General features: G+C 36.9%; 1 protein-coding gene across 2 annotated transcripts in view; it reads right to left on the bottom strand.

The window, feature by feature from the left end:
- Positions 1 to 5,157: 5,157 nt before the first annotated feature.
- Positions 5,158 to 22,798, bottom strand: part of SUZ12 (SUZ12 polycomb repressive complex 2 subunit) — a 30,873-nt gene continuing 13,232 nt past the window's right edge. The window contains exons 7-16 of one of the 2 annotated variants that reach the window (XM_083353035.1): positions 20,634 to 20,865; positions 19,425 to 19,527; positions 16,852 to 16,957; positions 16,167 to 16,344; positions 13,771 to 13,862; positions 11,494 to 11,637; positions 11,021 to 11,178; positions 10,526 to 10,616; positions 7,853 to 7,932; positions 5,158 to 7,559 (exon numbers count right to left, since the gene is read on the bottom strand). In XM_083353035.1, the coding sequence (XP_083209161.1) occupies positions 7,211 to 7,559; positions 7,853 to 7,932; positions 10,526 to 10,616; positions 11,021 to 11,178; positions 11,494 to 11,637; positions 13,771 to 13,862; positions 16,167 to 16,344; positions 16,852 to 16,957; positions 19,425 to 19,527; positions 20,634 to 20,865 (1,533 nt within the window). In that variant the 3' untranslated portion in view covers positions 5,158 to 7,210. Of the gene's footprint in view, positions 7,560 to 7,852; positions 7,933 to 10,525; positions 10,725 to 11,020; positions 11,179 to 11,493; positions 11,638 to 13,770; positions 13,863 to 16,166; positions 16,345 to 16,851; positions 16,958 to 19,424; positions 19,528 to 20,633; positions 20,866 to 22,798 lie in introns of both variants that reach the window. The other variant, XM_083353034.1, reaches the window with a different exon arrangement.

Here is a 22,798-nt window from a genome sequence, read left to right as displayed (position 1 = left end):
TCAATCATCCAGATCATGGTTGTCCCAAACATGCTTTTATTTTAAAAGCAACTGGACTTTCTGATTTAAATCAGAAAGTCCAGCTGCCTTTAAAATAAAAGCACCTTTGGGTCTTGTCTCTGTTGAACTTGAGAGTCATATCAGGAGATGAAGACAAGCAGAAGATAAACAGTTGCTTAAAATTATGCTGTAGGAAGCTGAGGGATTTTTTTTTGCAGGAACGTTTGGCTCTAAAGTAATTTTATGAGCAAAGAACTTATTATTTTCAAAATCCTACATTCCTTCAGAAAAGGTGATGGTGTCGTTGTACTCATATCCAGGAATTTTCAAGTAGTTGTACACGTGTTCGAAGATGGACTCAAAAGTAATAAGATGGGCTATAGAGTAAATCAGTGATGTTTTAACATTTTTGGTGATTAGTAAATACAGCAACAGGAAAAAAAATAAACCTCTTGTTTCTGTTGTGGTAGGGCCCAAATTCTTTGAAAGTGTTTGGTGAGACTTCAGGTACAGAAAATTAGGAGCCATTGTTCAAAATCATTAGTCTTGCTTTCAAATAATTGCCAACAGTAGCTAGGTTGACATCTGCCATCCTACTAAAAGTTTTAAAGAGATTTAAATAATCAGAATTATTTACTTATGGTTTGAATACTGAAGAGGTTACCTTTGGGAAATAACTTAGTTTTGAAAATGTTCATTACCTTTAGTACCAAAATAAGATACTAGAGTAGCAATATACAGAATAAGCCTTGAGGGCTTTGCAGTTTTATTCCCCAGAAACTTTGTGTTGAACATTATTACATCAGCTCATAATGGAACACAAGAATTTAATAAATGTATGAACAGAGGTATGTGTATGTCTGCCAATGTATATCTAACAAAAATTTTTTTCTTAGAAACAGCTGATCATCCCTCCTTAAATTAGGTGGCGCCATGGTTCAGTGGTTACAGCGGTGAGCTTGTCGATTGGAAAGCTGGCAGCTCGGGTTCGAGACCCGAGCGTCATTCGACAGGGTGAGCTCCTGTTCTCATTCCAGCTCCTGCCAACCTAGCAGTTTGAGAGCATGCATATGCGAGTAGATAAATAGATACCACTTCAGTCCGAAGGTAACAGCACTCCATGACATCATGCAGGCGTCATGATTGCGGAAACGTCTTTGGACAGCGCTAGCTCAATGGCTTTGAAATGGAGAACACCGCCTCCTAGAGTCAGAAATGACTAGTGAAATAAAATCCTCAGGGACTCCTCCTTAAATTAGTGGATATTAATTCACCGGGAAAGTCTTTGTTCATAGTCTGATATGCTAAGACAGAAAGCAGACAAATTTTACATAGATAGGCGCTGCACCTTTAAAACACCTGGCAACCTAGAATTCCAGTGGATAGGGCAATGGCATGTTGGTGTTAGGATTTTATTGAGAATAATTTGTTCTCTTTATTTTTTTAACCAAGAAATGTAATATTTTGCCTCCGTTTGACAGGAGTTTCTTGCTACTGAATTTTGACTATAGTTTTAGGGTTACAGGTCAGCCACCATCATATTAAGATCACCTGATTTTCAGCTTTCTCTTAATGGAGAAGATTGTGAAGAAAGTAGTTGGTTGACAGCTGCAGAGAACCTGGAGGATCCGTATCTATCAAAATTCAGGTCTGGTTTAGTCACTCCAGAACTGTAAGTGATCTGTGGCAGGCCTGGAACTACTATTCTTTAACTCTAGATGGGGAGCATGCTCCCCCATATGAAGCTGGTTCATAATTTGAGGGTTCTCCTGGATTCATGATTCTACTACAACAGATGGAGCAGTGGCCAAGAAGGCCTTAGCCTGATTGTCTATGGAGATTCGCCAGAAGATAGGCTTAAGATACAGAAGGATCTGGACAGACTTGAACACTGGGTACTATAACAAAATGAAATTCAGTGGTGAAAAAAGTAAGGTTCTACATTTAGCCAAGAAAAACCAAATGCACAAGTATAGTATAGGTGGTACCTTGCTCAATAGTAGCAACTGTGAGGGGGATCTCGGAGTCCTAGTGGACAATCACTTAAATATGAGCCAGCAGTGTGCTGCAGCTGCCAGAAAAGCCAACACAGTGTTAGGCTACATTAACAGAGGGATAGAATCAAGATCATGTGAAGTGTTAGTACCACTTTACAATGCCTTGGTAAGGCCACACTTGGAATACTGCATCCAGTTTTGGTCACTACGATGTAAGGGGGATGTTGGGACTCTGGGAAGAGTGCAGAAAGTGGCAACAGAGATGATCAGGGGACTAGAGGCTGAAGCATATAAAGAACAGTTGCTGGAATTGGGTATGTCTAGTTTAATGGAGAGAAGGACGAGGGGGGACACGATAGCAGTGTTCCAATATCTCAGGGGCTGCCACAAAGAAGAGGCAGTCAAGCTATTCTCCAAAGCACCTGAAGGCAGGACAAGAAGCAATGGATGGAAACTAACCGAAGAGAGAAGCAACCTAGAACTAAGGAGAAACTTTCTGACAGAACAATTAATCAGTGGAACAACCTACCTCCTGAAGCTGTGGATGCTCCAACACTGGAAGTTTTGTCTGAAATGGTTTTCTGCCTGAGCAGAGGGCTGGACTAATGACCTCCAAGCTCCCTTCCAACTTTATTATTAGCATCACCATCATCATCATCAATCATCATTCAGGTCATGGTCGACCCACAGGTGCTTTTCCAAAAGGTGACGAGTTTTTTTCCTTGCAAACTGCTTCAGGAACTGAAGTTTCTTGGATGAGAACATTTTCAAGGAAAACAATCCAGTCTGGTTGCCTTCTGGAAAAGCACCTTTGGGATTTATCACGATTATAATCTTGTGCACTATTCTAAATCAGGAAAGTTTGTATGAGGTGAAAGATAGTGCCCATGCAGGGAGGGGGGACGATGGGCTACAGTGATGTGGCAGTTTCCCAGAAAGGAGACACATTGCAGGAAGAGGACGAGACAAGAGGCAGCCCAGCAGAGCTGGGTAGGGGACCGAGAGGGAAGGACAGCCCTCCCAGGGTATATCAGGCTGAGAATAATAAGGGTTTATTCTAGAAAGTTTCTATTATGTGCAAATAAAGAACTGAACTCTAAATTGTTCCACATCATTTTTGAGCCTGACATACAGGGCACTGTCTCTGTTACCTTGTGGTTTGACTACAATAATCTGCTCTGCCATGGAAGGGATCATTCCTGTAATCTGAGTCTCGTTTCTCAGATGCTCACAAAATTAACCATGATACATATTGGTTGGGTCACTCAGCCTTCCATATAAATACAGCATATTTAAAAAAGATTTGAAGACTGGAAGAAATGGTTACCTTGGCTTTGAAGTGACTACTACCTTGTCTCAGCTTGGAAGCTAGGTAGGGTAAGATGAAAACTTCACCTTTTTGCGCCAGGTGATAGCACATTATTATCTCTTGGGCATGATGTGTAATGGTGAAATGAATGCACAACTAAAGATAAAAAATCATCTAATACCTGTGAGCAGATAACGAATGGAATTGATTTTCAGTATGAACAACTTAAAAGAAACAGGCAGCTAAGCCAGAGAAGGAAGAAGCCTGAACAATTGTGCAGGCCACAAATTGGAAAGTTTTTAAGCAATTACATTTTATGCCTTGAATTCAGCACAATAGCAACTGAAATAGTGTGTTTGCTGAATTCCCATTAGAAAGAAAATGCAAAACAGGTGGTCCTTGACTTAAAACCAGTTGAACAACTGTTCAAAAGTGACAATGTTGCTGAAAAAAAGGTGCTTTGTGACCAGTCCTCGCACTTAAAAACTACTGCCAGTCACCCTATCAAAATTTGGGCACTTGTCAACCAGCGCACACAGATACAATGGTTGCAGTGACCTAGTCACACGATCACCATTTGAACCTTCCCAGGGACTCCTGACAAGCAGTCAGTGGGGAAAATTGGATTCACGTAATGATCGTGGCAAAAAAATGACAAAAAACTGGTGCGATTCTATGACCGCATTGCCTAGCAAGGGAAGTTTGAGTCCCAATTGTGCTGTAAGTTGAAGATTACCTATCACTTTGATTTCAGAAAGGTTGCACTTATGGCCCTGGGTGAATTCAATTCATGTAGATCAGAGCCGTATTGTCAGGCCCCCAAATTCATCTGCTCTCTTTTCTTCCTTTGGGACCTGCCATTCTTTTTGGGGGGAGGGGGTGCATGGGGGATTCTTAGTGTTAACTTTCACTTTCTCCTTTCTTTGCCTGACCTCTTCAAGTATGGAACGGGTCTCCTTATCTAGGAGACAATTGCAAGGAATCGAAAGCTGGAGACGACCTTGAGATGCAAGCCTACCGTACCAGTCAGCCGGCCATCAGGCCACCTGTGAATTGGCTGGAGTTCAAACGGACGTTATGACTTTGGTGGGAGGGGGCATATTGATTGCTTTAATTATATCATTTCATGCAGGCTTTTCTTTGGATCTTGCCTTACATTCCCTGCTATCACTAGTAAAGGTAAAGGTTCCCCCGCACATGCGTGCTAGTCGTTTCCGACTCTAGGGGCCAGTGCTCATCTCTGTTTCAAAGCCGAAGAGCCAGCGCTTGTCCGAGGACGTCTCCGTGGTCATGTGGCCGGCATGACTAGGCGCCAAAGGCGCACGGAACGCTGTTACCTTCCCACCGTAGTGGTCCCTATTTTTCTACTTGCCTTTTTACGTGCTTTCGAACTGCTAGGTTGGCAGAAGCTGGGACGAGTAACAGGCGCTCACTCTGTTACGCGGCACTCGGGATTCGACCCACCAAACTGCCGACCTTCTGATCGACAAGCTCAGCGTCCTAACCCGAGCCACCGCGTCCCTCTGCTATCACTAGTCCCTAATAAAAGTTTCCTTTTGAGACAATGCCTATTTCAAGAGTTCCGCTTTCCTGGGTGGTTAGTTGAAGTGGGTCCCGACACGTATATTTAGATGTTTTTACCATCTTAATTTCCCAAAATATTTCTACTTGGTATTAATATTTGAAAAATAATTTTGCTTGTGTATTTCAACAATTGGCAGATCGGAAAAGAAAAACGTTTGTTGCCAATCTGAACATTGACCATTTCTGGTCCCTTCATGGACAATGATGGCATCAGAGTTTATCTCTAGAATACTACTGGTATGTTTTATCTAGATTACATTTGCTTATGACTGCAAGTCTTGAAAAAAGCAAAAAAATAATTTAAAAAAGTATTCTAAATGCAGGCAAAAAACCACCCACCCATTTCAGGCCCTATCACAGGTCACAATTAGTCCAAATGCAAATATTCCCCCCCCTCAACAAAATTTGTATGGTTCTGAATCCATCTTGGCATATATGTGAAAAGATTCAACATGACACCTTGTCAGATTTTACATTATTGAACTTTATGTACAAAATTCAAATTTCAAATAAACATTTAATGTAAAAACAAAAGGGTTCATTAAACAATTGTCTTTATCTACTGTACCATTCAAATGTTCATCCAGTTTACATGATTTCTTCAGTCTCATTAAGAGTACATATAGAAAATCCATCTTTATTATAAATAGAAACAAAGGGATTCTCAGCTTTTATTATAAATGGACATGACATAGAAAGTTTACTTGACAGAAGTAATTTGATTACTATTTTTGGGGGTCATCAACTTTTTGTGCAAAGAATGCTAGCCTCCTTTTAAGCATTGAGAGCGCGACTGCTTAAGTGACATAAGCAATAACTCTACATCTATGTCTCTCCTAAAATATTTCTTTACATATGTGCACAGCTTTAGCAAATTAAAGCCCAAGAGAAATGCTTGCCGGCTATTCAAAGGTGTAATTAGAGTTTACTACAACTCAGAGCAGACAAAAGACATCTAATGAAAACTGTAGTTTCCCTCTTTGCTATTGACACAAATCTGTGACTAAGAACTTAATACTGGATGACAAATCACATCCACACCATTAGTTAAATAGTCTCACAGTTAAACACACCTTTAGGGACCAAAGTCAGTATTTACAGTTTTTATAAAGTTTTGAAAATCTCCATTAGGAAGCTTCTTCCCCGCCCATTCCATAGTAAAAATCCAAAATGGGGAACTGCCTACTTACGATGATGGAATGAAATAAAAACAAATGTAAATTGTATATACATAACTGATCCTTTATAAATAAGGAATATGAAAAATGAAGTATTTACGATTTTTTTTAAAAAAACGAGGCGATGTTTACTCAACCATAGTGCTTGCTGGAACAAACCCTTGGTGCTGATACTGTACCAGTAGTGAAGCTACTTTCCATTGGAAAAAAAGAAAATCTGTAAACATATGCTTTAATGTGTTAAGAGCAGTGCAAGACTGCACCAGACTTTTAATTAGCATCTGTATTGAATGCAATACATCACAGAATACTTGCAAAAGAAGTGCAACACATTTTCTGGATCAATTTTACAGTGTATTTTCCCCCTTAAAAGTAGCATCTAAAAGTCCCAGGTTAACTGTGCTTGGATTTTGCAGTCTGTATACATGCAAATGTAGGCCGAAATGCCCACCATAACCTGAAGGTGTTAAAGCAGCATATTGTCATCTTCATCCACCCTAAACAGTCTGATCTCATATACCAGATGATATCAACACATTCTTTTAGGCTACTGGCACAATTATTATAGTATATCCCTGCGTTTGTGATAGACAAAGCAATGTCCCCCCTAAATGGACATTATAGAAGTGCAATATTACACTTGAATGTTTAAAAATGTATTTAAAAACTGTGGTCTTCTAATTTGATAGAATAAAAATAAAGGATCAAATTAAGCTTTAAATGATACATTATTTTCTACAAAAAAGAAACAGAATTTTTAAGTACAAATTATAAACTGTTCCTATCACTTCTCATTTTCAACTCCATGGTAGGAAAGTCAGCCATTACCGTTGCAAAAATTTTTATATAAAAACTGGTTTACATATACTCAAGTTATGTAAATTCAGTACATTTCATAATTAAAATTTCCAAAAATTGTATTGCTCTTCATGCTCAAACTTTGAGTATTGTCATTACATCACTAGAACTGATATACATGTTGCACTGGCATAATTATTTCAATAGGAACCATATCAACACTATCTGTGATGAAATCCTTTGTTTCCAGCAGTGCCTGTTAAAAATCTGTATATCTTATTAAATTCCTTATAGAGTTCATGCATCTTAGAATATCACTTCATTTTTTTTGTCAGCTGGTCTTTTCAGATCTTCTGTTTTCTATTCTGTTTTGTCATACAAGATGCATTATCTATTTCTGAAGACCGTTCCCTAGAATTAGCATCACCATAGCCATTAGTTGTACCCATCTGTTCTTCTGTAAACTCCTCAGATGCTGTGGCTGTAATGGACTCTCCTTTTTCTAATTTCTGTTGCATTTCTCGCAGCTTAGTAACAGCTTTGTCTATTGACATAATGCTTATAAGATTAAAGTCGTGCATGCTGACTAGATGAAGCATAAAATTCCGACACAAGTTCTTCTTAATAATTTTGTGTCCATAATTTTCTACAAACAGCATACAGGCATGATTCATTTGATTGTCAGCAATAAATCTGTTAACATTAAAACACAAGACAAAATTATTACTACTTAGTTGTCACCCCTGAAAAAACAACAACAGAATTTGGATTTCTTGGAATTCTCAAAAGATGCAAGTTTTAAAAGAATCCTGTTTAGAAATACCATTCTTGCCCATATTTCCAACTGAACTTTTTAAAATTCTCAGTACATTAAAATAAGAACAGCAAAATATTTAATATTTTTTAAAATTTGAATTGAAAATTTGAATAATTTTTCATCCATATTTCTGTTCTCATCCATTTTAGATTAAAAATAGATTACATACCCATGTTTCATGACATGTAGATTCCATAATTTCATGACTTCTTTTTCTCCTTCATTAACATCAGAAAACTCTTCAATTTGCTGCAGTGAAGCAACCGTTGAAAGTTAGTTAAAGCAAAGGAAATATTAATAATTATAAGGATGCCACTTGGTTGGATCGGCAGTATTGGGGTCTAAGTACTAAGAACTCTAGCATCTCTGGGAACCATTATATCAGAAAGTAATAGAATGTAATATCTAATAAAAAAGTCCCTTTTACTCATGCTATATTGACTTTATGGGGAAACCTAACTTTAAATATTGGGGGGAAAGATGTAATACAGAAAAATTGGATGGAAGTGGAGATATTTTGACTGTGGACCAATTGACAGATGATAAAGGTGAATTTTTAACATATGCTGTGTTAAGAGATAAATAACATCTATCAGATGTAACCCAACAGCAATATTTACATTTACAACATTGTTAACAACGTTATTTGGAGTAGCAGCATTTTCAACTTCTGAGATACAAGAACCACCAGTTAAATCCTTTAAAATAAATAAATAAATAAATAAATATTATTGGGTTTTATAAGTATTTATCAATAAATCAGTGAGATATGCAGATGCTAAGAAACAAGTAGAATAAAGAATTAGTGGGTTCCTATATTGCCTAGAGTCTAGACCAGGGGTGTCAAACTGCCGGCCCACGGGCCAGACGCGTCACGACAAAACCGCACCCACCCCATTGCCGGCAATGGGAAAAAAGCTCAGATACATCACGCAACGTCACGGGTTTGACATGCCTGGTCTAGACAAATAAAGGAATGTCTTAACTTCTATAGCAAGAGTGGCAATGGACCTCAAATTATGCCAGCAGCCCCCAACCTTTTGGGCACCAGGGATCAGTTCCATGTGCTGCCTGCATCCTCAGATGGGAGCTTCGCTTGAATGCCCGGCCCGGATTCTGGCAGTTCCTGGACCAGGGCTTGGGGACCCCTGACTTATGCAACAAAAAACATTTAGAATTTATTGGCTTCCCATTACGTTTGTACATAAAAGGATGACCTAAGACAGCATTTTGTTGGATATGGAATAAATGCTTCTTCAAAACACATGCTTTTACAGTGTCCTACACATAACATGTTTTGGGAGACAATAGTGGACTACATAAACATGACGGTGCGACATATGCAAAATTTCAAAGGATAACATTCTCTTGAAATCTATACCTATATAACATTTGACAATTAGACAATATAAATGAACTCTCTGGGCCCTTACTATGGGGGGGGGGGAAACCCCAACAATGCTGAAAGTATGGCCCCATTTACTCAATGTATCGAACACCTGACTATATTTGCCATCTATGAGCCCCTAGTTGTAAAATATGGAAATGTTATGACCAGCATCCAACCTAAACATGAGAGCCTCTTCTCTACATTATATATTTTTTCTTTCCATAGTAATTAATATAGAACATTTCAGAATCTGTCCGACAGATAATATTTTCCTGTTTTGTACATAATCCAGCTCCTTGCTATTTACGCCAGCAATTGTACCAATTCCATCTACCGTATTTTCCGGCGTATAAGACGACCCCCTACTTTTCGTGTTAAATTATAGGGTTTGGGCTAATAACTCAATATTTCACTTCCTGGCACACAATCTGCATATTAACAACTCGTTTAGCGTTAGTACCCTTTTTTAATAAGTGCCAAGATGTTGCTAAAATAAAAGAGGTAAACTTCGTGACCCTCCCAGCCCGTGCATAAAACAGAAATGAAAAGGCTTAAGCCTTTCCGTTCACAAATACCAAGGTTTCCCCCGAGTTTTGTGTGCTTAAACAAACGGCATTTGCGTATTAATGTTTTTCCACGGAGCACAAAATTCGCCCAAATTAAGGAAAGTGGGGAGCTAAAGAATCTGGGGCTACAGGGAATACCTCTGGCACGACAGGCAACCCTGGGAAACACGAGGACTGTAGCGGCACCCTCAGTTCGCACAATCCGATCCAGAAAGCGCCCGGAGGCTCCTTCGTTACTTCTAACAGAACGTCTCCATGTCCCGCCCGCCTCGCCTTTTAAACCCCGCCCCCTTTCCTCTGTAACATTTCTCTGCTCTGCCTGCTCTGTGATTTGCCCAGCTTTGCTCCTTCCCTGCCAAATGGGCGCCTCGTCTTCTTTCCTCTGAGCTCTCTCGCTTGGTGCGCTGCTGCTCTCAGTTCTGCACTCCGTGACCGGGCGATTCTTCTGGTTGGCGTGGTCAGGCGGTGCCTCGGCGGGAGCAAAGGTGCTCCCTACTGTTCAGCGGAGCACCTCCTCTCGTCGGGGAGCTGACAGCCAGCATTGGAAGCGCCAGCATGACCAGTCCTAGAGAGAGCAATGGCGGTGGCTGCAGCAGCCGCCCCATGATCTGACGAGAGTTTGCCCTCCATCACCCGTTCGCTGTTGGCCGCTTAACCACGAGTCGCCATCGCCTACCTCCATTCACCCAGCGATCCCGGCGTCCAGCAGAAAAGATCAGAGGGGTGAATAGTATTTTCCGGCGTATAAGACGACCCAGCGTATAAGACGACCCCCAACTTTTGAGAAGATTTTCATGGGTTAAAAAGTTGTCTTATACGCCGGAAAATACGGTACTAATAATATTAGCAGATTAAGAGAAAGTATTGCAGTCTGCCCCAAAGTTACCGTTATAGTTTTCTCCCGTAGCCATTCAGGGTCTTTTTCATCTTCACTATCAACTTCCATTTCTTGTGGGCGTAGAGGTAGACAAGTATCACTGTGAAAGTATAATCGATTATGGCCACTGCTATATGTTCTTTGCTGCTCTACTTCTCCATCTTCAGATTCCAAAAATTCTGACATGCTGGCTTTTGTACGCTTTGGTCTGTAAAATGAAGTTTTAACATTTTCAACCAGGTATTTAAATATCTGAGCAGCACTGCAATCCTACAAAGACCACTTGAGGACTGAAGGTAGCAGCAGCCTAGAAACCTAACTGTTTTCTAGCAGAAATATATCCAGATTATCAATTATTGTTGTAGAGTTCATTTAAAAACACCAACGTATCAAAATAGTAAGCTCTCGTAATATCACAGTTGCTTTCTCTAATAGGACGAGAGCATCACAGACTGCGTATTTTTACTCATATACATCTACAAACTAACTCCATTTTCTACTGACCTGCATACAAGGATGTGGGTTATTGGAGTTCGCTTGACTGGTCCGTTACGACTGAAGGCGAACCCAGGTTGACGATGAATATCCTGAGGGTTTCCTGCATAGGAGCCATCATAACACTCATTGATAGAAACATCTATCCTAGCACCTTTTGGATGATACTGCAATAAATAAAAGAATGGGTTTTCCAAATCTTGCTGCACAAAGATTCCAAATCAACTTTTAGCCACTATTTGTTTATTCTGAGTTACTGGGTACATTCAGAAGGATGACAGGACTTAATGTGAATTTTCCCTGTTGTAGCTTCTACTGCTGACTAGTATTGGGGGGAAAAAGTATTAAATTTGTTCACTTACCTTCTGAGCTCCATCTAGAAATTTACACTGTAGCTTTCTATAATGGAATCATCTTCCAACTAAGGCAACACCAGCAGACATAAAATATTAAACCCTAAGTGATTTTACTACAATACTTACCACATAATTGAAAATAAACCGGCTGTGACAAAGCTTGAGATGTTTAAGTAAGCTGTAAAGCTTGCGACAATTCAGCGTGCACCACGGGCAATGTAAGTCATCTCTAGCTTCAGTCTGTTGCCTTGTGTTGTTGTTGTAAAGAAACTAATAAAAAGAGACAACGTTACTACTATGAGTTTGTTTATAAAAAATCTACATTGCAATTCATTTTGTTTCTAGTATGCATTTTATGAATCAATGCATATTTCTGCTCAAAACCAAGAAGTGATAGCTAACTCCTTCAAGAACAGGGGGAAATATTTTGCCTAGTGGTTAAAGCACCAGGCTAAAAACCAGGAGATGGTGAGTTGCAGTCCCATCTTAGGCATGAAAGCTATCTGAGTGACTTTGGGTAAGTCACTTTCTCTCAACCCAAGTCACCTCATGGGGTGGTTGTCGTGGAGAAAATAGGGGAAGTAGTATTAGGTACAGTAGTGGCCAAAATTGTGGAAACCTTTTGGGAAAAGCATACTTTTGAGGTTTGATGGCTAATAACACCACTTCTTTTGGGAGTAGTACTGTAAAATTATATATCAATGGAAAGATAATTTAATCAAGAATGTAATGCAATAACTCTTATGAAGGATTTGCTATTAGAATAGCAGTTATAAAAAAGAAAAGTGAAACGTAGAAAAAAGATATACAAAATTATCACCATATAAAAATGATATATACAAAAATTACTACGTCAGTTAATACTTAGTTGGGTAACCTTTAGCATAGATTACAGCCTTACGTCTTCCCATGGAGTAAACCAAGTCCTTTAGTTCTGCAGATGTTATAATGTGAAACCAAGATTGAATAATTGCTTCTATTAACTGGGTTTTATTGCTGGGTTGCTTCTGACTAACGAGTTTATTTAGTTGGCTCCATAGATTTTCAATTGGGTTAAGGTCTGGGCTATTCCCAGGCCATTCCAGCAGTGGAATATGATTATCTTGAAACCACTTTTTGCACACAGCAACATGACATGGAGCTGAATCCTGTTGAAATATAAATGCTTCATTGTCTTGGAAACGATCATGTGCGGAAGGCTTCAGTTTGGGCTCAAGTATTTTGGCCATTTATATTCCCATTAATCACACAAATTCTGCCCACATCTTTTGATGTCATACAACCCCAGATCATAACAATGACTAGGTGTTGCATGGTACATGTAATGCAATCAGGATGCAAATCTTCCCCAATTCTTCTCCTTACATATTTTATGCCATCACTACCAAACAGGGAGATCTTGGTCTCATCACTCCAACTAACACTGTCCCATTGTTCCTCTTTCCAGGCAACATGGGTTTTAGCCCAGTTTAGTCTTTTCAACCTTTGTTTGAGAGATAAAAGTGGCTTTTTTGTGGAATTCTAGATTTTAGGCCAAATTCCTGCAGTCTGTGCCGAACAGTCTTTGCACTCAACTTCACATTGTATTGCGCCATTTCATCTTGTATAGACCCAGATGATTTTCTTCTGTCACATAGGCACAATCTCTTAATTCTTCTATCCTCACTTGCTGTTGTGCACCTTCTCCTGCCTTTACCAGTGTGGTTTTGACCGAGTCTTCTTATACCTCTTCAAAAACTTTGAAATGCCACCTTTGGTTAAGTTTCCACGAATTTTTCTTCTAATTTCTTTATAACTGTAGCCTTGTTCACTTAATAATACTATTTTACATCGCTTTCTGGGCAACCAGTCAACTCTTTGCACCATGACTTTAATTTTATTACGTTTTACAAGCTCACTAAATGAAAGGGAAAAAACCCCAACCAACTTGATAGCGATCACACTGACAAATGTCCTCCTCTCAGCTTCAATACATGACATCAACTGAATCCTACTGTGATCTGATTGGCTCATTGCCAAAACAAGATGACACTTGACTCATGCTCATTGGCTACAATCAGATGAAGGAAAGCTACCTGATTATCAACCTAAGCAATTTGTGCTTCCTTTTTCTGGTTATACATTTTCATAGAATGCAGATAATTGAACAAATGTTGCATTACATTCTTGATTAAATTATCTTTCCACTGATATATAATTTTATGGTAGTACTCCAAAGAAAGTGCTTTCATTAGCCATCAAACCTCAAATGCACACTTTTCCCCAAAGATTTCCAAAATTTTGGCCACTACTATATGTTTGCTGCCTTGAGTTACTGATAAACTAACTTATAAACTCTAATAGACAGATAGATAAAATAAGACAACAATGACCTTTAAAAAACAAACATTAAATAGTTAATACCTGATAAAATATTCTCAGTTTCTGGCGAGGCTCATTTGAAACATCTCTCTCTTTTCTTGTTTGTAGATCTGATGGCAAAGATTCCTTTACAGCTGAAATAGAATCTGAATAGTCAATGCCTACATAGTCTTAATACAATGTGCAGGACTTAAGTCTTTTGAAGACCATCTTTGCTACATATGCCAATTACAGCAATTAGTAACTGAGCAATTTAAATTATTTCGGAAATAGATGCTTTAAAGACAACAAATACCAGCACCTGGCTGATTTTCTTTAGGCTACGAATCTAAGGAGGGTTCATCCTGGTCAGTATTTTGATGGGAGCTCCCATGAGTCCACCTAGACTGTGAAGTAAAAAAAAAAAATCTGGAATACCTACAGTGGAGGAATGGTTGGCGAATTTGATAGAATCATAGATAAGAGTTTGCAGAGATGGCAAAAAAGACTTGTTTGACTACGGAAAAGACTACATTTGATAGTGATTGGAAACCCTGTATGGACTTTTTGCTGAAAACGAACCAACAAAAATAAACTTGTGTGATTTCTGAGTTTTATGGTTAGAAAGGATATAATGTGGAAGGGGAGCCATTATGTAACCTTACAGAGAGAGGGTATCATAAATACTATATTTAAAACTGCTGTAAAGAAGATCAGAAGCCATTTCTATATATATTTCTTTTTCATTTCTTTTCTATTTACTTATCACTTTTCTTTGTTTTTTCTTGTTTCTTTTGTTAAACACTTCTATAATAAAAATGAATTTAAAAATCCAAATTAGACAGACTCAAGGAAAAAAGCAATGGCAAGCCACTTTTGAGTGTTTGTCAAGAAAAATGTACAGACATGAAAAATGTACATGTTCAGGAGAGAGTCAAGAGATGTCCTTGATTTTAAAAAGACATTGCTTTCCTTCATAGGCAAAACAATCCTACTTTAGCACAAGTTCAAACCACTATTGTAGAATACACTACAAGGGTATTCTGGACTAATATTTATGGTACTTTCAATGCGTATATTTATTTTATTATTTCCTATTGATTATTATCACATAATAATGTCCTATAGCGCTATACTTTCTAAAGCCGTCCAGCAAATTTCTTGCGCAACTACACTGAATAACCCTCTACTATGTCATCATACTATGCACACACCTTATGCCACGTCTTAGTACATGAATAAAAATGTATGAAAGATGGACTGTGAGACCCATTCAAAGCAAGCAGAAACATCTAATAAAAATGCAGAGAAAGCTAGAAGAAAAGTTTGCTTTTTGAGGTAAGAGCAAATAAAACTTTAGATACAATTCTGCATACAGTTAGCAATATTTTAAACTATTATTTTTTACAATAGTGATATTTATGATCATATATTTTGCAGGCATTCTATATGATCTACAGCATAAGTTACTAAAACAAGCTTAAGCTGTTTTGCAATTTTAAAGGCTGCCAATACATTTTAAATAAAAAGTAATATTGACCTCAACCTGATGAATTTAGGACCATGTCAATATAGTTTTCCAGGCTACAATACAGAAGTGATTTGGTATTAATTTTCTCTAGGAGGTGTTATGTGTATGTGCTGGACTTTCTAGCCCAGTCCAAGCTCCAATATTAAATGGTGGTCCATTCAAATATTTAGGGGTCGTTACCCATTCAAATACTAACCAGTTCTGACCCTGTTTAGTTTTCAAACTTAAGGTCAGTCAGGACCTGCCACTTGCTAGGCTGAAAATTTTTCTTCCTAATCTTTAATATAAGTATTTTTCTTTGCTTTGGTACAATATTTGAATTAACCTCCAATTCTATTCAGTTTTTTCATATTAATTAGTTACAGACTTATTTTTATTCCCACATTATAATTTCATACAGAACACAAACTCTTGTTTATTTCAAACCTGTACCAAACTACATTTAAGAAAGCTATAATTTACAATTGCTATACCTAAATATTTAAACTTTAAGAAAAATATACAATTAAATATTTCTCAATTTATCCAAATATTCTTAAACAGCAAATATATCTTAACAAACAGGGAGCTATAGTTATTGTCATGCATTTTTGGAAATAAAGATATTTGAAGTTATTAAAAATTTTGAAGATCAAGAAACAAATTTCAAGCAATGCTGACAGATTAGCACTGAAATTAAAGGCTCTCTGAGAGACAATATATAAGACAAGCAGGTATATATCGTACAAGATCCAATAAGTGACATTTCTTCATTTGAGCTTCAGGCAGATTAATCCAATCTATTAATTTAATATAATCTCAATATGACTCATGTAATATTTTACTTTTACTTGAAATAAAAGAGAGTTTTAAAAATTAAAGGGAAAGGGAAGGGATCTACAGCAAGCAAGCTGCACAACAAGTACTTCTGTTTCAAATATTCACCTACCTATAGTCTGTGTAGGTTTAACAGAACTTGACTTGTTTTCTTGAGGGTGACTCTCTGAATTCCGTGTTGAAAGGGGCTTAGCTATAGGAGTGGTAGGTTTATCATTTGTTTCTCCAGTCCATCGAAGTGTAAACTGAAGTGTTGGTCCCTGAGAAAATGTTTCAAATGGTGGAAGCCTCTGAAATAAAAAAAATTTTTTTAAAGAATTTTCGAAAGGAGTGTTTCATAAGGTGAAATGGAACAATTCATTCATTAAAAAAAAACATTGAGAAAAGATCATAGTTAAACTGTTAAGAGCCAAATAACCTTCACTGCAATAGTGGGGCAGTGGAATGGCTTGTCTACTGCAAATATTTATAGTGAGAACATGGCATACTTATATTCTCCTGTATCAATTTGTAAATTACATTTCCCTTTTAAATGTTCACTCTCATCCAGCAAGAGATTTCAAACGTGATCCCAACACACTAGTAAATGATCAGTCATCTGAACATCAAGCCTTATGGGGCGTAATCCTCTAAAGAAGAAATATTGTATTGCTCTATTACAGAACTAAACTGTACTTTTCCCTTCTAGTAAGTTGCCCTATCAATAAAATTTCACGTCACTAACATCACAAGCTAAGGAAATTCATCAACTTCATGCAACTGTTGAGAGGAGTTCTGGTGGCTCTAGTGGTTCTTACCTTTCCATCAAGTATTGTTTCCCATGTTGCTCTTTTCTTGCTGATGGGGCATTCTTCCATTTCTTGCATTGCTACTTCATATTCTCCATCAAGAAGCTGCAACCGTCTGTTACAAAAAATGTTATTATTCAATATTCAATGTTGGTCAAACAGCTTGGTTTAATTTTTATGATTTTTATGGGCTTTCATTATCTCTAAATTATCCACTTTAATGTGTGTGTGTGTATATATATATATATATATATATATATATATATATATATATATATATATATATATATATATATATACACACACACACACATATATATATACATATATATATATACATATATATACACATATATACACACACACACACACACACACACACATATATATACATATATATATATATATATATATATATATATATATATATATATATATATATATTTCTTAATGTGGAAAGGCAATAAACAATAAAATTGGAGCAAGAAAAAGATGTGAAAAGTATAATGTCAAAACATCCATATTAGGGTAAAGGATTAAAAACTTTGGGGCTGATGTGAACAAAACCATTCAACTATTTCCAAAACTAAAAGCTGTTCAAGGAATTCATATAATACATTATATTATATTTCAACTGTTAACCATGTTTCTATATTATTTGGAAGAAATATGGCATACTGAAATGTTAGTTGGCCTATTGTTACTTTTCATCTCCAATTGTTTGATCTTTTTGAGATTGGCAGAATTCCTGTATCAGAAATATAAGTACTTTTTTTAAGATTTAGTGCTAGACATGTTAACTGTATGCCATATGCCCTTTGTCTGTGAAGGTGATTTATATAAAACAATTTCCTATTTTAAAAGGAATAAATGCTGATTTATTATACTGATCTCTACTGTGATAATTATGTATCCTGGACTGTTTTAGGGCTTGGCTTAATAAAAAGAGGCTGGATCCCAACACTGTAAAGGATTCTCGATCTATCTCTAGATTGACAAATGCAGATAGTCTTCAACTTACGACCACAACTGAGGCCAGGACAGTTAAGCGAGTTTTGGGCCATTTTACTACCTTTTTGCCACGTTAAGCAAATCACTGTAGTTAATTGAATTATGCAGTCATTAAGTGAATCTGGCTTGCCCTGATGACTTTGTCAGAAGCAAGAAGCAAAGTCAATGGGGGATTCCCCCCCCCCAGTACTGTTATAACTTGTACCAGGATCCAATCTGGGTCGGTCACCCGGGACCAGTGGCTTTGTCTTCTGAGCCTTTGTAGTCGTGCTGGAGTGCCCATCCCCTCAGGGATCCTGCACCATCAACCTGGGATGTGTATATTTACTTTCATTTGTGAATGGCTGCAAGTTGAAGACTATCTGTATATATCACTGCTTCTATTATCTCTTCTATCAAGCTTTGTTTGCTCTTTAAATCTGCTCCCAGATGACTGATACACGCCCCAGAGACCCACGTTTAGCCTTTTCTTGCTTCTTCCCACCCTTATAATCATAGATTCCCTTTACTTCTCATGTTTGGTCCACTTGGATGAATTCTATTATTTAAAAAAGAGAAAAAATGTTGCATTTCAAAATATACTGTACATACGCTGTGTGTGGTCTTAAAATAACACAGTTTAACATATTTTTTGCAGATGTAACTACCTTTCAGTCTATTTAGTTGCCATAGCTACCATTGTTAATTGTGGTTAACAGAATTCTGGCAGGAAAAGATAACCCTTGAAGTCTAATAAAGGACCCTATTTTAAAGGTATCCCTGAAAATGTGTATTTAAGAATTTTTACTATAAACATATTTTCAAATCAATTGATCTGTACATAAATTTTACACTTCAAGTTTCCACTTCTGTTGTGAACTTTGAATACAGAAGAAAATCAGTAGACTGTACTGTTTTACTGTGTTACTAAAAACAAGTTTATAACTTGTTTTAAAATAAAAAATCAATGTGCTTTTTCATCTGAAGAACTTCTACATTAAAACATTCTAATTTTAAGTTTAGCATGAAAATCAGAATTGTGTTACCTTTATTTTTTGTCAATGTTTAATCACAGGTAGTAAATGATTCATCTTTACTATGTCAGTATAGAAATGGGAATAAAGTGTTTAGTCTCAAAAAAGCACAGTACCTATGCAAGCGCAATAGACAGCATAGAAGAGTGTTGAAATGGCATTTGCTGCAGATATTTATGTCATAAAATCATAGTTTTATAATATAAATATATATATATAACTAAATATATCTTGATTTTAGGGGTTAACAATTTCTCTCAGCGATTTCATAATGCAATATAGAATATTTGAATTCTATTCTGGGAAAGATGAGCCTTCAAAAATTAAATTTGATCGAGAACCCTTAGGCCAGACATGTCAAGCTCGCGATGTCACATGACGTTGCGCAATGTATCAGAATTTTTTCCCCATGGCCAGCAATGGGGTGGACGCGGTTTCATCATGATGCGTCTGGCCTGTGGGCTGGCAGTTTGACACCCCTGCCTTAGGCTAAAATAAAATCCACATTTAAAAGGCTACATGCCAGGAAAAAAACCCTCATTTTTAAGAACACATTACCTATTTTTATCAAATACAGTCATTTGTGCTACAAAAGTCTTTTCCCCATCTTCACGGTTGGAAGAATTTCGTTTTCTTCGAGCTGGAAGCTCTTCATTAACATCTGTAATTAAATACAGTTATTTGCTCATAAACAGCTGTTTACAGATACATAGTAAAAATAGAAAGCAATGAAAAAACTAAGATCATATCCTTTCTTTGGTATAGAAATCCTTTCTAGGCAGCAAAGTTTTAATATGCACAAGATTTTATTAAAACAATTCACTGTTCTCAAATGCATATGCTCTAGATCAGGGGTGTCAAACTCATAATGTCACGTGATGTGTCGCGACATATTGCGACTTTTTCCCCCACTGCCAGCAATAGGGTGGGCGCGGTTTCACCATGAAGCATCCGGCCCGTGGTTCGGCAGTTTGACACCCCTGCTCTAGATAAAAGGATACTAAGGTACCAGATGCATAAAAGTAAATTGAATTTGCATTCTGCTAACATAGGCACTTTGGATGCTGACAGGAAATCCAACTTCAAGCGGTGTTAAATGCACAGTGGAACTGGTAGAATTTGTAGTCTTGTTCAGGGCTGATCTTTCTCTTACTCAAGGTTTATCATTTCTCAAATACTAGCCAAAGTACTTTTATTATTCTTGTGTCAAAATGTCTGACCCCCATATGCTATATATTCTCTAGGGCAAAACATATTCTAGCCAATATGGAAGCACTAAATTACTTAACTGAATTGTATTTATTATAGCAATACGTTAAACTTTCTCAAACTACCTGCAATAAAATGATTGCATCAAGAACTGAAAACCTTGCCCTCAGGAAGTGGTTTATTCTCCATTTATGTCTTTTTCCAAGTTGCTGTTCTCTCCTGTTTGGATTTATAATACACAAGGCCAAGGCCAAAAAGGAAAATTATATAAGAATTAGGTTTTTTAAAAAATATTTTAATATTCTATTGGACAGCTATAGTAACCAATTTAGGCTCCTTTGGAAAATGAGTTAGGAATAAATAAATAGTGATGTGAGAATATCTTTTACAATTTTCCCTGAAAAAGAAACCTTACTCAAGGACATGTGGGTCTGAGTCAAAACTGAAAGAAGGCAGATAAAAGGTATGCATGAAATCTTATGCGATGAACACCTACGCATTCAAGAACTGACTCCATCTTTTTATTTCAAGTGAAAGTGAAATAGACTTCACTCTTACCAATGTTTTCATTTGTTTCACCATTTATCATCCCATTAAATTCTCTTCTTCCTGGACGAGTTACTCTGAATAATAATGAATAAGACTTCACCATGTGACTGTTACTGGGTTCAAACTCATTGCTGGAAACGGCCAATGATGGAAAGTTGCCTGGCTTTATTTGGTTGGTGTCTGGATTCAAAGGTACCTGCTTTTTCCCCGTAGGTACTTGTCTTATAGGACAGCTAACATCCTGCAGACAAATATAAGATGATTTGCTGAACACAGCCGAGCAAAACCCAAGATTATCCATTTATTTATTGTACAAGATTTTCTATAGTGCCCCAATACAAAATCTGAGTGGGGGCACAGCACCTCCAACCCACATTAAAACAAAGCAATAACTAGATGGTGCCCTAGAACAACCCACTTTGGACAATATTTTTCGTGGCTAATTTTTCTATAAAAAATTGGTCAGGTCAAATACAAAAAATCAAAACATTTTTACCGACTCTAAAAATCACAATTTTTATATCGCCTAGTTTGAACTAGCTCATATTTGCGACTTTTCCAACAGTTTCAGAAGATTAATAGAGACACACTGCATCTAAAATATCTTGTAATAGACAAGCAAACAAGCAAGTTTTATATTGAAGCCTGAGGACTAGATCTACATTATGTCAAATATTAATCAGCAATACAGCCCCATCTTTTACATTATCAGAAATGACCAAAATATAGTTATCAAGTTTGCAGATTTCATAATTTAGCTTTAACTAAAATTGTTAACGAAACTTAATTACACTGGATTATACCTTTCATTTTAAATCTAAAGTTGTAACACTATGTCTGAAATTCTGTTTCATAATAATCTTGTTGAAATTCTAATTAACTTTAAAAAATAGAATACCATGAGCTGTCATTAGAAGCATGCTATTTTGAGTTTTTACACTCGAAGTAAAAAACTATTTAATAACCTACTTTGACAAATTTGCATTTTCCGCCCAATAGGTTCAAATCTAAATCTATTTTAATTTAAATGCTATAACTGTAACAATACCAATATGGCATCAGCTTTAATTGATATTTCAACTTGCACAGCTGAAAAATGCGGATGGTATTCTGGAACTGATGACGTAATAAAAAATATCTAGATTATTTTTATTAATAATGTAGATGATAGTAAACCTTAGTTGAAGGTAGAGACAAAAGATGTACCAAATAATATATTTTTACCTAGTTTCTAATATTCCATTTGGATAGTATTATTGAATATACAGGATAAATTTTCAACTACAGTATGCCTAAATGAAATTTATTCCAGGCTTCTGAGGTTTGTCATAAAACTGCTGACAAACCCCCTTATCCTAAGAAGCTTTCACTGCCATGAACTGTGTTCTAGAAGTAATAATGGATTAGATGTATTTTAACATAATGAAACTGAATTCTTTTCTATTCACTGTTAGTTCTTGAGGTGTGCAGGATCTACATTTAAAGTAGAAAAATATTTGGCTCTAGTATGATACATTGTTTTTGTTGGCATCAAAAATCCAGGCCATTCAGTAGTCTCTTAAGAAAGTTGTGCAGTGACGTGCAATATATGTTTGAATTAATAAAATGGTAAAGAGATAATGAGATTCAGGAATTACTGATATGTACAGTTAAGTACAAACATTTCTCCCCACCATTCCTAGTTCAGCCCTAAATAGCAGAAACCTCCGTTTAACTAAATTCTATCCACATGGCTGACTCTCATTAGAACATTTGGAAGTAACACTGGCCTTGTACACAGCACCTATGATTGTCACCAAAGTCTACATAAAGAGAGAATATGACTATTAAAAACAGGTATATAAATATTCCCCTTTGTTTTGGAGGAAATTAAAAATATTGACAATTTTCTTTCAGATTTGTCAAAATATTGTCTTTTTCCACTTTTTTCCAAAACCAAAGATCTGGTGAAGATACCATATTTTTCTGTGTATAAGACGCTATTTTTTCCTGCAGTCACCCTGTTAAAAAATCAGGTGCGTCTTATACAAGTGCATCTTATACATGGAAAAATAATGGTAACCTCCGCAGCCCAGGGCATGCCTGTGTGGGTTCTTTACATGCCACTGTCATGCCGCCTGGTGCAGGTGTCAAGCCACTAATGAGAGGGGGCAAGATCATCGGCCAGCCGAACT

The sequence above is a fragment of the Vipera ursinii genome (genome assembly GCF_947247035.1).
Source record: "Vipera ursinii genome assembly, chromosome: 2".
In the NCBI taxonomy this organism is placed as follows: domain Eukaryota; kingdom Metazoa; phylum Chordata; class Lepidosauria; order Squamata; family Viperidae; genus Vipera; species Vipera ursinii.
The sequence above is the reverse complement of the archived record's forward strand: the minus strand, read 5'-3'. Positions and strand labels throughout refer to the sequence as shown.